Source organism: Cynoglossus semilaevis, chromosome 16, assembly GCF_000523025.1.
Source record: "Cynoglossus semilaevis isolate Cse_v1.0 chromosome 16, Cse_v1.0, whole genome shotgun sequence".
Lineage (NCBI taxonomy): Eukaryota > Metazoa > Chordata > Actinopteri > Pleuronectiformes > Cynoglossidae > Cynoglossus > Cynoglossus semilaevis.
Genome location: NC_024322.1, coordinates 2,383,585 through 2,399,610, shown reverse-complemented (window position 1 = coordinate 2,399,610; position 16,026 = coordinate 2,383,585). Strand labels below are relative to the sequence as shown.

At 38.8% G+C, this 16,026-nt stretch overlaps 1 protein-coding gene across 5 annotated transcripts in view; it reads left to right on the top strand.

Moving 5' to 3' along the window:
• Positions 1–16,026, top strand: part of dgkg (diacylglycerol kinase, gamma) — a 77,371-nt gene that overhangs the window by 1,507 nt on the left and 59,838 nt on the right. For 2 of the 5 annotated variants that reach the window (XM_008327966.3, XM_008327968.3), the window contains exons 2-4: positions 8,269–8,718; positions 11,109–11,185; positions 15,152–15,172. In XM_008327966.3, coding sequence (XP_008326188.1) covers positions 8,652–8,718; positions 11,109–11,185; positions 15,152–15,172 — 165 coding nt within the window. In that variant the 5' untranslated portion in view covers positions 8,269–8,651. Of the gene's footprint in view, positions 1–8,268; positions 8,719–10,574; positions 10,797–11,108; positions 11,186–15,151; positions 15,173–16,026 lie in introns of those variants that run through there. The other 3 variants (XM_025063534.1, XM_008327967.3, XM_025063535.1) reach the window with 3 other exon arrangements.

The following is a 16,026-nucleotide window of genomic DNA, read 5'->3' as shown; positions in this document are numbered from 1 at the left end:
TCAAAGTCACCAAATGTTTTCTTGATAGCGGGACAGTACGGTACTGAAGGGATGGGGGTGAGAACAGTAGATGAAGGAAGGTGAGGAGGATCATTCAGCCTGTCTCTAAAATTCTACTCACGTCCAAAAATAGCATCCGAACGGCTGTCACACGGTCGTCACGACGCTGGGAATCAATACCAAAACCTATGGGCTGGGGATTTCTAGGCTGTTGTGACCAGGGTAAGCCCCAGTACTCTTCACTGTACAGCTGCAGGGAACTGTGATGTCATAAGTGTCAGATTTGAAAAAAAAAAAAAAGAAACCCAGCAGTAACACTGGATAGTGTTTGCAGTAGGACAATTACTAGTGAACTGGGTCAATGTCCTGGTCTTTCTCTGTCCAGTTTGCACATTCCCCCGTGTGGGTTTTCTCTGAGTACTTCATAATGAGGTTATTGTTCACCCTTTATCGATCCCAGGTATTAATATAGGTGTGAATGGTTGTCTCTACACAGCACGCAGCTCTCAGTGATGGACTAGTGAACTACTCCGGGGCTACCCCGCCCTCACCCAAGGACTGCTAGCATTAGCTCCCGCATGTTTTTTTTTTTTTTTTTCAATTGAATTCAACTTGGAACTCTCACTTATTTAAGTCAAGTGTCAGCCATTTTCTAAACATAATTCATTATTTATGTTTTATTTTTGTATTTATCTTCAATTCAATTTTCATTGATTTTTTTTTAATGGAAGCCTAACCTGAACATTTTTGCTTTTTTTTTTTTTACTTTTTTTTTTGAAAAAAAAATCTAAAAAAAGACAGTGGCATTTTATAATTGCGTCGACATCAAACTCCACTTTACTCCCCCCCCCCCTTTTTTTTTTTTTTTTTTTTACTTTATTGATTTTCTTTCCACCTCCCAGTGTGTGCCGGAGCAACAGTGACATATGGTTCCATATGTGAAACCATAGGTTAGGGGGCTGCAGCTGTTGCAGGGTCACTGTAGAAAAGATCAAATGATCCATTTGTCCATCAGATCACGTGTGTTGAACATGAAGATCCGTCGGAACATGAATCTGTATGATTAGCGAACTGAACCACTCGGGGAGAAAGGCTGTCATTTCCGTAGCGACCTTAATATATATATATATGTATATATAAAACAAAGGGTTGCACAGAAGTCGCAACATTCACTCCTGAGTTGTGGACAGCGTAGTAACAGAAAATGTCCTGGTTGTTGACCTCTGGATGAACAGAATTTAACGAAGAGTCCGGAGCAGCTAGCTAAAAAGGGAAGGAGATAAATGCTAAATGCAAAGCTAACAGAAGAGCAGAGGAGTTTTACGAATCTTGTGAATGTATGTTTGAAAAAGTCAAATTTATTTCGTAGCGTTACTTTTGGACATTAGTCAATTTTCTTAAGATTACATTTCTAAAAGATTTCTTGGCCACGGTAACAGTTATAAATAGTTTTATTAGTTTGAATGTAGCCTGTTGCGCTATTAGCATGAGTGAAAATAGCTAAATAAATATAATAGTTACATTGATTTGGGATCTCACAGCATCAACTTTATGATATATGAGATAGGAAATTTTGTAAAATATTAGTGTGTTCCATTTATTGTCAGTCATTAACTGATTGTTAATTAAAACTGAAAAAGTATATTTGTATTCCCTGTTAGCCTTAACATATAGCATTGGTGACGCAAGTTGTTTTTTGTTTTGAAGTTGAACATTTTTTTTTTACTTTGGTAAAATAATGTAATATTTAGTATTTGTTGTGTACAAAAAAAATCTCAGTCCAGAATTTTTACACCCTTTGCTCTCCACCATTACTTCCCAAAGGAAAATACAGTATGTATTTTTTTTTTTTTAGCTAATCAATAATTCACAGCTACGTTTTTCCCTTCTGTCTGTTCTTTACTTTAAAAAAAACTGCAACTCTGATGGGGGGAAAGTCCTAAAGGAAGTCCATTTTACAGAACCGGGGTTCAAGTTCAGCCAATCTGTCAGATGATTAAAAGGCACTCAGCAGAATTCAGACAGGCCTGAATATATTCCGCTCTCCAGACTTACCGCAGCATCTTGTTTGGCTCAACGACATTATTAGTCTGAGTCAGAATATTTATGGTCAACTTCAACAGTTTATGATTTTTTTTCTTTCCACTTCAGCTGCACAAGGTCGCTATTAAAAATAGAACAAATTTGAAAAAAAAAAAAGGAAATCCACGAACCTATTTTTAAATGGAATTTTGTGGCTTTTTTTTTTTTTTCATAAAGTGCTCCTTTTAACCTGATTTATCGTGTGATTAAAAGTGCTGAATAACACTGTAGGGGGCGTTTACGGTGCAGTCGAATTAGCTGTATTAGAAAGACTGTTGTGGGCCTTTTATCGTAATGGGGAGCAATATCTTTCTATAGAGGTGTTTTGTGGTCTAGATTAGGGGTCCTCAACCCCTGGTCTGGGGACCGGTGTCGGTCCGTAGGTCATTTGGTACTTCAGTTTTACAAAGGAATCCAGTCATATCACTTTAGTTTTTCATTTTAAGATAATCTGACAATGTTTCAAAACAACAGGTCATTCAGACTCTGATAAAAACAGAATAAAGACTAAAAGATGTTTTATTTTGAAAATTCAGCTCATACCAGTTGACCGGTCCTTGGTACAAAAACGATTGGTCTAGATAAGTAATTATTTATATATATATTAAAAACTAAAAGATGTTTTATTTTGAAAATTCAGTTCATACCAGCTGATAAGTAATTATTAAAAAAAAAAATTGCTGCCCCTCATGACCTTTATTGGTCAGACCAAATCCCATGGTCCACATTTGGTATAGATACCATAAGAATAGGTCCTGCCTACAATATGTGGTCCACATTCTTATAGATGAGTGAAATAATTCTTCAAAAGCGTCAGCGTGTTTGTCATTTCCTGGAAGGTGGAAACTCTCTCCTTTGTCCTGGTGTCAGAGTGAACCACCTGCAGTAGAATCATGGGGACAAAGCCTGCAGGATGCGTGCGTCCCTGGGCACCACAGCAGCGTCCAGTCTGTTGTGTATCTGGTGGCCTTTTCATTCTCCCTCTGCATTTTAAACACAATCCCCCTGTTGCCATGACACTGCGGCCTTCCATAAATACTCCTGGTATTTGTGAGTCTGTGTCCCCGCTGTAGGTTAGCGGGGACGGACGCTGAAGGGTCTCAGACAGACATTTACTCACCCGTCCACAGGTGGACAGACAGACGTTGGTCCGCGCTGTCATGTTGATTTAAAGTTTCAGTTTATGGCTAATATTTTGATTTTTTAAAATTTTTTTTTGGAGGGGGGGTGAGAGTGGAGGTCATCGTTTTGTTGCGGTTGTTTCATCATTCAGCAATTTTCAGTAAATGCTAAGCTAATTAATACAAATATTTTTGGTTTTCCTAAACTTTTTTCCACACTGTGTATAAAAAGTTATTTTTCTGTTTCATTTTTATTTTTTTTCTTTCAATGCGTAATTACAGTTAGCCTACATTTTGACTATTTAAAAAATTTTAAAAAAAAGTATTTTTCCTAATTTCAGCATTTTATTCATAACTTCTACAGTATATGTCACTATATACTGCTATATTTTGCCATTTTTTTTAAACAAATTTTTAAACTGTGTTACTCGTTGTTAATTTAACCGGAACTTTCCGTCTCATTTCTTTTATATTGTTTAAACAGCATTTTCCCCTTTAAGCTCATTTAATGCAACACCATCTGACAATAAACGTGTGCTGAAAGTTCATTAAAAAAATGACCAATGACAGCGTTCCTTGACAATGGCAACAAACTCAACCCAATGAAAAGAGCACGGAGAAGAACAAGGAAGCTGACAGATCGTTGTAGAGGTTGAGAGGTGAAGACACTCTTGGATCTGTGGAAGAAGAAGACCTTGTGTCATTTTTCTGCACAGCACACGTGTGTGTGTGTTTGTGTGTGTGTCCAAATCTGGACCAGGGACCAGCTTCAGGCCTTTTATGGATAGAGATGAGGCTGGAGCTTCTGCCCCCCCCCCCTCCATAGGTTAATCATCAAGCACCTTTATTCTTTGGGGGCAGCGTTGGCATTGAACTTCATCTTTGGCCTTTTTCTACTCCACTCTATCGTCATGTTCTTCACCGCTGCTGAAAACCTCAGACAAAAAGAGAAAGGAAACTCTTTCCTGCAGTAAATCATCCCAAAGTCAGAAATTCCATCTCCCTACTTGTGGCTCCTTTCCACCTTAAATTGTTCTTATTAGTCAAACCTCTTGGAAAATACCCTTGGAACGACGCGTCCTTTTCTCTGTGCCTTACTTCACTAATTATCTTTCCATCCAAAAGTATTTGTTCAAGGTTCTGCAACCACTGCCACTGGTCTAAGATTTTCTGTTTTTTTTTTTTTTTTTTTTGCTTCTTGCATCTCTGTCTTACTTCCAGCCTTAAATGGTGCCTCCTGTGGCAGCCTATGTGAACTGCAAAGACCCAAAATAAAATGTTGCCATTGCAGTAAGACTAAGGAACTCTATTATTATTAATTATTTATTAATAATAATAATGATAATAATACTTGAGATTTAGCCATTATTTAGGTTAACTTCTTGTTTTAGCTATGTCAGGATATTTCTTAGCTAAATGAGGACAATGATAAAAATAGCAATCATCATGGATATCTTCAAACTAAATCAAAATGTAGAGGTTATCTATTACTTTGACCTATGTTTACTTCTCTCTTACATTCATTGACTACTCCATAGCTTATTTTGTAAATTCCAGCTAGCATTTAGCAATGCTAGGCTAACTTTATTCCCCATAAATAATCCTTAAATTCCCAAAGGCGAACTCCCAAGGGAATACTAAAGATTTATCCATCCATCCATCCATCCATCCATCATCTATTAGCTTGGGCTACATGTAAGCTATCTTTTGGATCTTTCCTCCTCGTATCTTGTGTCTAACTTTAAAATAATCTTGTTCGATTTCCATATTGCCGCATTTTGGCCGACATTAGCATTTTCTATTAGCTTCCTCATTTACATTTAGGATTTGTCTTGCGTCTAAATCATCCATCCAATAACCCTTTTAAAAAGCTAACCTAACGTCTAAGGCCCTGTTAATCCACAGAAGTGACTTTTCCAATCCCAGGCACTCCATGTACTATGTTCTGTGATGACACTCCCTACATTTAACGCTGTGTGTACTGCCTCACGGTCCGTTCCGCGGCATTAATGCCATTTTGATGTTGTCAATAGACAAGCTGTAATGGCCCCGGTCTTTCTCGCTGGACGTCTGCGAGCCTTTCCTTGAGCACCCTGAGGCACTACAAAGAGACTAATGGCCCATTAACAGGCCCTCATTTGCCTTGAGTAGAGGAAACCTGTTGTAGGCCTCAGGTGATTGAAGTGCTTCGAGTGCTTCGCTGACTGATAATCAAGACTTGGCCTACGTCTGGTCTCAACGGAGGAAGAAACTCGGATACACAAACACACACTCTCTCTGTAAATACAGTCTTTGCGAGAAAAATCTTTCAATGAGATTTATGAATTTTTAGGTAATGACCCGGTCACGGACCGTGAAGTTTCTATATTTAGCCAGAACGTGGACGTCGAAGATTATCTCGGCTCTGTCAGTGACGATGTCTGACACAGAAGAGCCGCTGTTGGGATCCATTTAATCATACGATCACATGGCGCTGTGACTTCCTGCCGCGGCCGGCATCTGGAAATCGAGCCAGTGTGTTTGTTAGTGTGTGAAAACAGGAGGTTTGTGGTCGCTATCTGGAATTCAACACACTTTTCCTGTAGACAAGGGCTCACTCAGCCCACATCATCCCCGAGCAAGACTCGTTCACTCCGAAATATCTGACTATAATGTTTTAAAGACTCAAAGTTAGTCCACTTTTTAAAATTTTTTTATTTGCCTCTCAACTTCAGAATTCCACTTCTAATGTGATCAGTGGAGAATAAATATCATCTAAACCAGTGGACAATCAAAGAGTCATTTTATGTAATTAAAAGTAAAACTATGTTGTTGGCGAACTGAGGATAAAGATAAAGATTTGAAAGCGTAAGTAGCAAATACGCTAACAGGTAGCCGCTAATGCGCAACGCAAACACCTGCGCAACGTTGATGATCAACGCCAATTGTATCAATGCTAGGGGTTTTTAAACATTTCTAAAAATTGAACATGTACGGTTTCCCACGTTAGGAATTATTTGTTGAACATGTTTTTGCCATTTTGTTCATTTTCTTCTTACTAAATTAGCGGTTAGCCGCATAGTCTTTTGAGCAGAAGTCTTCGAGCAACGATTTATTTTCTTAAAAACAAGATCTTTTCTGACACTTTATTGACTTTTGTTTATTTCGTTTTGTTTGTAAATCATTAAATTCACGCTGCTGACCTTTGGAACAACACTGAATCCTCATCTCCTGGCAACGATTTATTTTCTTAAAAACAAGAACTTTTATGACACTTTATTGACGTTTGTTTATTTCGTTTTGTTTTTAAATCCTTCATGCTGCTGACTTGTTCTGTTTCCCTTAGTTAGCGTTGACAAAACTTGCTAATGTTGCTAATCCTGTTTGTGTCTAAACGCCGTCATCATAACGTTCGGTATCCTAATTTGGCAGTGCCGTTCTCGTCACAGCATCTGGTCGGTGATTAGTGAATGCGTACGCGGAGTTTCTTTTTCAAAGAGGGGTTTTTTTTTTTTGTTTTTTGTTTTTAGTAAAACATCTGGAACAATTGTGGTCATGTCGGACAAACTCGCACCGAGGTTCGGCTCCGCTGATTCCACTGTAGTTACATCTGTTCATAGTTGCCGTGGTGACGTCTCTCTCTGTCAGCTGCTTCACTCCAGTGATGTCACAGTTGCTGGGCAACCTGCGGAGCAAAACAGAATCCCTCTCCGCTCAGAGGAAGACCCTGTTTGTTTGACTGACATTTAATGACTTTTTTTTTCCCCCTTCCTTCTCTCTCCCACACACACACACACACACACACTTACATATATATATATTTAACATCTAAACATATATATTTATATATATATCTTCCATATAATAATCATATATATTTATATATGCATATGTCTCACACTTCAATCTATGTTTAATCACATACATTTATCAATAAAACTACAACTCGATCAGTGTTTGTAGACGTGGAATAAGAGCCCCCCCCCCCCCAAAAAAAAAAAGACATTTTTGAAGTCCTTACGCGTTTCTCTAGGACTCTAGGGACTGGATGGTTATGGCAGTAATTTTGTCCTTAACAGTGTCACAATTAAAATAAAAAAATACACACTTTCAAGGGCTCTTCAGGCACTCGCTATGGTGCACTCATGTTTCTTCAACAGCCCCCCCCACCCCCCGGTGGACATTCATATTGTAATGTGAACTCAACACCTGTTATGCAAAAGGACCAAGAAAAGGTCTGCTCACGTCGACCACCACATTTGTGTTTGAACCATTACCTCATGATGAACATTCAAATGGAGTGTTATCCTGTAGGTACCCTGAATCAACCTAAACTTCATGGTTTCTAGCCTTGGTTTTTGGTGTGAAGTAGGAAGTGGAGCCCCCTGCTGGCTCCAGAAAATACAACGTACTGGGCTTTGGCTTGGGTTAGGTTCAGTGGTTCTCAGTTTAATGTCTGTCATGACCTGATAACATGTGTATTTTTATCTGTACAAACCACTTGCAAATGACTTGCTGCCCCCTAGTGACTGGAGGCTTGTTATCATTCAACTTATGTCCAACTCATGCCATATTCCATTGGAAGCCCCTAACGGGCCCCCCCGGCAACTCACCTCTTCCCTCCAGGGGGCCCCGCCCCACTATTTGAGTACTGGGTTAGGAAGATAAAGCATGATTTTTAATCTTGTAGTTCATTCTAGAGCTGATCAGTGAAGTTGATTTAATAGTTCTTAGGTGCGTTAGAATCCTCAAGAAAGAAAAAATCTAAAGCCCTCTCTCACTTGGACCTGGACTGTTCCCTGTATATAAGCGACATGGAGAATCAGAAACAGTGTGGAAATAATGTGATTATGATTTCTTCCTCCATTTTCTATCCTCGATCTCCTAGAAATGACTTTATCATGGTTATCACAGGTTTTTCACCACGGGCTGTAAATCACGATGATCAAGACTGAGATGACAGTGTATAACAGATTTAATATGTATGTACTGTGAACAGAGTAAATGAAGATAGTTTACACTTATTCCTAAATGTATTTTTATACGTTGTCTCTCTCCTCCTGTCTGTGTCTTTTCTCCTCTGCAGATCAGAGGAAGCGCTGAGAGGGTGAAAAAATAACCCCACGATGTGTTGATCTACACACACGTCGACCCTGACCTTAACCTCTGCTACCAACAGACCTCGCTCGTTTGAATATTTATGAACTTGTTGGAGAACTACAGGGATTTTTCAGGACGCACAACACGACAACAACTGCCTCCGCCCATGTAGGCTCCGTCATCTGTGCTTCATGCCTTCTCCCTCCGCGCTGTTCTCAGGACTCTCAACGTAAAAGATGACTTCTCAGAACCTTTCTATCTCAGTCTCATTACACACCCGGATCCAGGGATAACCATCAGTTTCCACCTCGGCAGCAGCCTCTCAGGACTCACCACAGAGGCCCCGCCCACTCCCTGTCTTCAGGCAGTATGGGAGACGGGAGCTGGGAGTGTTTGAGTCCAGCTGAGTTTACGCAGCTGCAGCAGTACAGTGAGTGTGAGTACATGCCTCTGTCTCTCTGCTCTTTTTTTTTTAAATTTCTGCATGTATTATAAGATTGTGCATCCATTTAAAGCTGTGTATAAAATTTTAAAAATCAAAAAAAAAAAAAATCTGGACTTAACAACATAGGTACCTCCCTTTCCTAATGAAGGAAATTTAATCTATTCAAAAAAAAAAAAAATTCTGGACTTAACAATATAGGTACCTTCCTTTCCTAATGAAGGAAATTTAATATATATATATATTTTTTTAAACAATAGTATCTATTTTATATTAGAAAAATCCCACAGTACACCAACACACAAAAGTACATGTACTAAAATACACTTTGCTCAATTTGCTCACGGTTCATTTACTCAGTATGAAACCTGTGCCTGTTTAGTTGAACACAACACAGATTACCTTGCATTAATTGAAGAAAGACGAAGATTTTATTCAACAGCTCTGGTTTCCGCTTTCTTTTAATCTTTTATAGCCACATGCTGCCACCAAGTGGAAGGGTATATTATTGTTTTGAACAAAGACAAATAGTTTGCTGTAAATTACATAAAAGTTTCAGACCGATTAAGAGAAACCGGATAATTGTCCAAGACACGTCGTGATCGGTTATGGCAGTGGTTGGAAATCACTGGTATGGACAGACACACAATATTTATGAATCAAAGATGAATAGACGATGTCACTCTGACCGTTTCTGTCTTACCCAGACATTGTTTTTAGTATCAATTTCATTGTAGCTTAGCCGTGATAAAACGACATTCTCAGAGTATTTTACAAGCTAAATAATTGAATACAATTTCCACAACTGTTCTGACCTCAAGGTTATTCTGAGTGCCACTGCTGATTTCACCACTATAAAAAAAATACACTACAGCATGATATTAGTCCAGAAACTTTAGTTTTGTTTTATGTTGATTTATAGATATGAAGGAAACCACATCATTGTATTTAGTCAGATTCTCTAGTCAACTGGATAAGAGGGAAACATCTCTGACTCTGATTAATGAATACTGTGAATCTGTACACTCTCTGCACAACATCCTGCTGCTGCGTCATATGATCTTTGACTGTGAGGTATTTTGGGGTGTAAAACATTATAGAAATAATGTGTTTCTGTCTAAGCCTTTTTAGCTCCCGCAGTAGCAAAAAGCTTGTTGTTTTCAGCGCTGCTGACAGAGGGGAAGACAGGAAGTGTTTGTGTCTCAGCAGCTGATCAATTAAGGACTGGATGAAGGGCAGTGGCTCTGTTTCTTGTTGTCTCTGTGGAGAAGAAGACACCATTAGACCGAGTGCTTACGGTCAATATTAATGCTCATTATTAATGACAGACATTTGGAATATGCCGTCAAATCTCAGTTAATGGGTGCAGCAGATTATTTTTCTGTGATGATAATCCCCAAAGTTAAGTAAATAATCAGCAGTGAATTATTGCCATTGGTTTATTAACATTTTGTGATGTTTGTAGAAAAATATTTGGATATTTACTTATAATTACAATAAAACTTTATTTAACTTACCTAGTAAGCTCAAGGCATGACTAGCCAAATTAACATTGTGTTTTTCAACATAACACTCATAACCTAAGACATAACTATGGCTTAATATTTAAAAAAAAACAAAAAACAGAAAAACTTGCACCTCTTTCTACCTCATCTTCACCCAAATTTATATTTACTTTTTTTTTTTTTTTACATATTGTTGTACATGTATATAAGTATATATAAGAGAGCTGGGTAACTTAACGCGATTTATTTATTTATTTTATCGTTGTTAACGTCTGTTGCTCACCGGCTTTTATTTTGTTAAAATCTGTTGCCTACTGCTGCGGCGCACACCGGAACCGGAAAAGGAGAAAATTGACCTTTCGCAAAACCCCGCTAACGGTCTTTGTCCAATTATACATTCTAACAACCGGTACTACGTAAACAAGGTCATTTAAGCTGGCTAACTGTTTAAGTCAGAAGTAGCATTAGCTGTTTGTTTTAGAAACTGAATAGGAAAGTACTTCATTTTACTTTATTATACGTAATATCATCCACAAGAGGAAATTATTCTGTCGACACAGCAGAAAGGTACAAAGTCATCGGCGTAAACATTAGCTTTTAGCGCTAACCCCGGGTGTGAACTTTTTTTTTTTCACTAGGACATTTTGTACTTCTGAAGTTAAAAGATAAAATAGACAAGGTTATTGCTTCATTGACACTGCCCAAATATTATATCAACATTATGACTTTTCTAAGTGTGGATGTTGAATGTAGAACCAACTTCTTCTGATTGTCTTGACCTGATACACATTCCTACAGAATTTGATGCATAAGATCAAACCCTTTTTGAGAGCCTGTTTGTGTCAATGATTTTAAAACCTTCTTTTTGTATCATTTTAGATTCCACTAAGAAATTGAAGGATGTTCTGGAGGAGTTTCATGGTGATGGAGTCCTGTCCAAATATAACCCAGAGCAGGTGCGTGTCAGTGTGTGTTTGATATGTGTTTTGTCCATGGTGTCACTTCATTTCAAAAATGCATTTGTGTCAGCACATGATGCATATTTAGAAAATATGTTATGACTATGTTTTTTTTAATGAGGTTTAAATGATTTCTTTCTTTGCTCACTTCTCTCTTTGTGTATGTCTCTGTGTCTGTGCGCTCGCACGCAGGATCTTCCCTTTTTTCCTACTTGTCATACCCCCTCCAGTTTTCATGCGTTTAATATGTCACCCTCAGTTCATCATCTTGTTTTTTCCCTCACTCTGATGCCGTCTTTCTTTCTCCCACCGCACACAAAGTGATGTTTATCGATCCTCTGATTCGATGTCATGTACGTCACAGAAAAGCTTAGTCACGGCAAACCAGTTTTACAGAAAAGCAGCTGCGAGGGAAAGTGCGAGCCTCGCCACCAGCCGTATATTTTCTGTATCTGCTGGTGGCAGCAGATGGGCTAAACTGAAGTTTTAGTGTAATGCTGATACAAATCTAAAGCTGTGAAAATGCTTTGTGACTCAATATCTACTAAATGAATATGTCAATAATATGTAAACGCCTCTACAGGAGCAAGTACACCTTTAAAAAGCATATTACTTGGTGATTTAGTTCTCTAGGGATTTTCATCAAATATATTTGGATTCTTGCCATGAACATGCGCTCATTTATTAAAGGTAAAATTTCTGCTGCTGTTGACGTTCACCAAAAACTATAAATGCAAAAACACATGAACATGCGCTCATTTATTAAAGGTTAAATTTCTGCTGCTATTGACGTTAACCAAAAACTATAAATGCATAAAAACATATGTTTAAATTTATTTCTCAAAATACAAATACAAGTGATCTGACACATGAAATGGTTTAATTTCAGTCCTAGTGTTTGGACAAATATTTCTCACTAGTTTCTAAATCAAGGAGCAGATGGTGAATCTGGGAAGTCAAGACATCTGATGTCACTGACATCCTGATGTTTCTGTGTGTGTCTTCTTTCTAAACTTCTTAGACCTTATTGACAACTTAGTTGTCTGTCAGGTTATGGAAAGACGAACAGCTGTATGTTTGACCCTTAAAGAAACCAGGACCAATGACCAGTGGTTCCTGTGTGTACGTGTCAATTTTCAATTCCCTTCTCTCCAGATCTGTAATGTAGATTTTTTTTCAAATGGGAACAAATTTTAGTTTTGTGTAAACATTAAATCTGGAACAACCAAATCTTAATATTATGAACACATGAGAAATTCAATTGAAATAAAACACACATCAGTGGTATTTGTTTCCTATGATGTCTCTTTATCTGTAGCCTTTCCAGTTCCTTTTTAATGTAAATCTTATTTTCACAGCCCAACAACAAAATAAAAAATGTATGTGCTATAACATAGCGCACACTCCGCTAATACTACATACTACATACTACTACATACATACATATTTAATATGATCTTGCGGACCAAATATAATCATGCCGCGGGCCAGATTTGGCCCCCAGGCCTGAGTTTGACACGAGTGCGACGGCCTCTTGCTGCATCGTGATTTGAGGTTGATCTTAACCTATTATCTGCCAAAAAAGGCAGTTGGTGTGTGTGTGCGTGGGTATGTGTTTGTGTTTGTGTTTGTTGCAGGTGTGAAATGATTTTATTTATTATTTGGAGAATTAGCATATGCTATTTGTTGTTGTTGTTGTTGTTGTTTTTTTAAAACGACAGGCTATGTTACTGCTGCAGAAGTGGACAAAATCCATGTCAGGTGACCTGCCAAATTTAAAGCCTGTGACACATTTTCGGTGTCATAACCCTACTCCTATGAATCAGTGATCTCATCTGTGCCTTCTGCCCCAAGAAAATCTTCGTGATTTAAATCCCTGCTGGGAGTTGAGTCTTTTCTATAGAGCGCTGAGGTCTTAAAACTCTCATTTCACGTAATCCTACTGATTGTTGTGCTTCACGCTAATTCACCCCAACGAGGGAAGGACACACAGTCTCCCGCAGTGATGTTTTAAAGGAAAGGAAAGAATGTATTATACGGAGGTATATTCACACAGGCAGTCCTGAATTTCATCCCTGTCCTCCAGGAAATATAGTTGACTCTCGAGGGACAAGAATGTCCACAAATGCATTTGGCTGCGTTTACACTCCATTCAAGGCAATAAATAAAAGCGAGGCCGAACCGATGCATATTTCATCATCATAATGTCCATTCGTAGCGTCTTCTGCATGTGCGTGCGTGTGTTTCGAAGAAGCCCGTGTGCACATCCCTGCCTAGCGCGAACCTGTCGTGCGCAGGAAATTAGAGCCTAGTGGCTTATTTTTCTTTCCAAATAAGGAGAGCAAAAAGGGACATGAGTGATGACGGCTTGAGGTCAGCGGTATAGAGATGAGGCAGGACCCTCATCACAGTGTGCTTTGGTCCATGATGGATGCACGTTTCAAAAGCTCTAAACCCGGCGAGAAGCATGAAGACGCATATTTCTGCGACATTCGGAGGGAGTTCCGTTTTTTTTTTTTTTTTTTCCCCTTTGTCCTATTTTGGTGTGGAACAAATGTTGGCCCTTTGTCCTATTTTGGTGTGGAACAAACGTTGGCTGAGGGTAAAAAAAAAACAAAAAAAAAAACAGTGTTTGGTTTGATCTCACTACAGTCTTATCATGTTTACTGAGTCTACTGGATTCAGGTCTGTTTGAAACCTTGAGATAAGAATGTGACCAAACGTGAGTTTTTTATAATGATACTTCCTCCAGGAGAGAATATCAACCTAATACTGAGTCTGAGCAGACGAGTGTTTCAGGATGTTGTTTATTGGAGAGATCAGGGTCAGGGTCAGAACAGAGTTAAATATAGGTGAGGGTTAACAACAGGCTGATGTGTATTTACTCTAGCTGTACTATTACATATTTGGTACTTGGAGTATTAGGGCCACGTTAAGAAGAAAAAAGCACACAGCGTAACGATACGTTTTTTTATAATTTAGTCAACGAGGAGCGTCTGTGAAGTTATACTTTAGCAGTGGATACATAAATAAAGGGACGCTTCATCTTCTGGCTCATCACTTCACATCACAATCAATATCTTCTGGCTTGTTTCTAGGGTTGTTATGTTTACACTAACGCAATTTCGTAAATGTATGACCTCATTCTAGTAAATTTACGACTTTTGATTCTCGTAAACGTATCCATTTATTCTTATAAACTCATGACATTTTTCTCATTCATGTAAGACTTTACCTTACAACAACTTTATTTTCCATGATATTGATTTTTTTTGTGCCCCTAATTTGTAATTTTCTGCCTGGAAATTTAACAAACCTATTTTTTTTCCCAATCAAAGAAAATCAAAAATGTCACATCCAGCGCTGACTTTTTCCAGTGTGTCATTTTGTGACTTCAGTGTTTTACATTTACGTCACTGACACACGTGGTCCGAATGATGCGGTAAAAATCTCAAACTTCTACTGCTTCTAAAATGTGAATTTATTTTACAGTAAAGAAGAAAAAGTAAACGTAGACTCAAGCCGGCATCCGTTTAATTAGGTCAGGAGCATCAAGTGTTGTTTTTCTTTTCGTCTCTCCAGACAAGCTTTTTATCCAGCTTCTAGTCTGTGGCTGCTGTCTGGGAATCTGAAATAAACACACTAACCCTTCATCCGAAGCGTTCTGTTAAGGAGGTTACCGTTGTGGAGGGAAAAGTAGGTTATCCTCTCAGTCGATGCACTTTCCACAGATTTCCATGGCTAAACCTCATCCCAACACGATAGTTGCTTCAACTTCTCGGTGTTAGAACATACATGTATATTTTGGCCCCTTATGATGATGGTGTGTGTGTGTGTGTGTGTGTACGTGAGATCAGGGCGTTCTTTTTAGCGTCACCTCACACGAACCTGCTAACCTCCTTCTTTTCTTCTGTCGCCTCCTCGCTTCTCCCTTCATCTTCTGCTCTTCCAACTGTTAAACAGAAGCAGGACGTTCTCAGCCAAGTAAGCCCTGCGAGAGCTGCATGCTGTGTGGTGTCTGTGTCAGCAGACTGCATGCACATTCTGTCCACTGACATCACAGTCATAACCCCGCCTGATTGGCTGCAGATGGTCTTCGGACCCTGCCAGAGTCCACACGGACCACGGTTAAAAAAGGGGGGGAGAGGGAGGAGGAAGGGGGGCTTGAAGCCAGTGCCACTCTGCTCCCACCAGGGGGCAGAACTGAGGGAGGAGGAGGAGGAGGAGGGGTGCTGTGGGTTAAATGAAAGTGGGCGTGTTCCATTTTTGTGCTGTTGCAAGTTCTGATAACTTTGACTTCCCTCCAAGAGTTTTCCAAACTGGTAAGATTTGAACGGGTGCAGCGTCTCACCGACCACTGTAGGGTTATTGTGGGGTTTTTTTTTTTGGTTTTTTTTTAAACCATCAGTTGTGGTTCAAGTGCTGTGACATTTTACTGACCTTTTAATCCACATAACATTTCCATCCTAATCACCTAAAGGGCCATTCTGCAAGAATAAGAGACATCTAGTGGTAAGACTGCAAATTACAAAAAAAACGGTCTGTGACTCTGCAAACATGTCCTACAAATGTTAAGATAATAATGTTTGCAGATACAGAAATGGAGGACATCCGAGTGATTTTCATTTTTAGTCCACTAATAGAAATATGTCTCTGGGTTATAGCTACTGATGAAGTCTCCTAAATGTTACATATTTGACCTTTTAAACCAATGTTACTGCAAAAAAAAAAATTAAAGTAAGAAGTAGCTTTCATTGTATGTTTTGGGTTCAGAATGTTAAGAATAAAAACGCTAGTGTGACACATGGTTTAAAAAGTTTGCGTGTTCATCTTTGGGT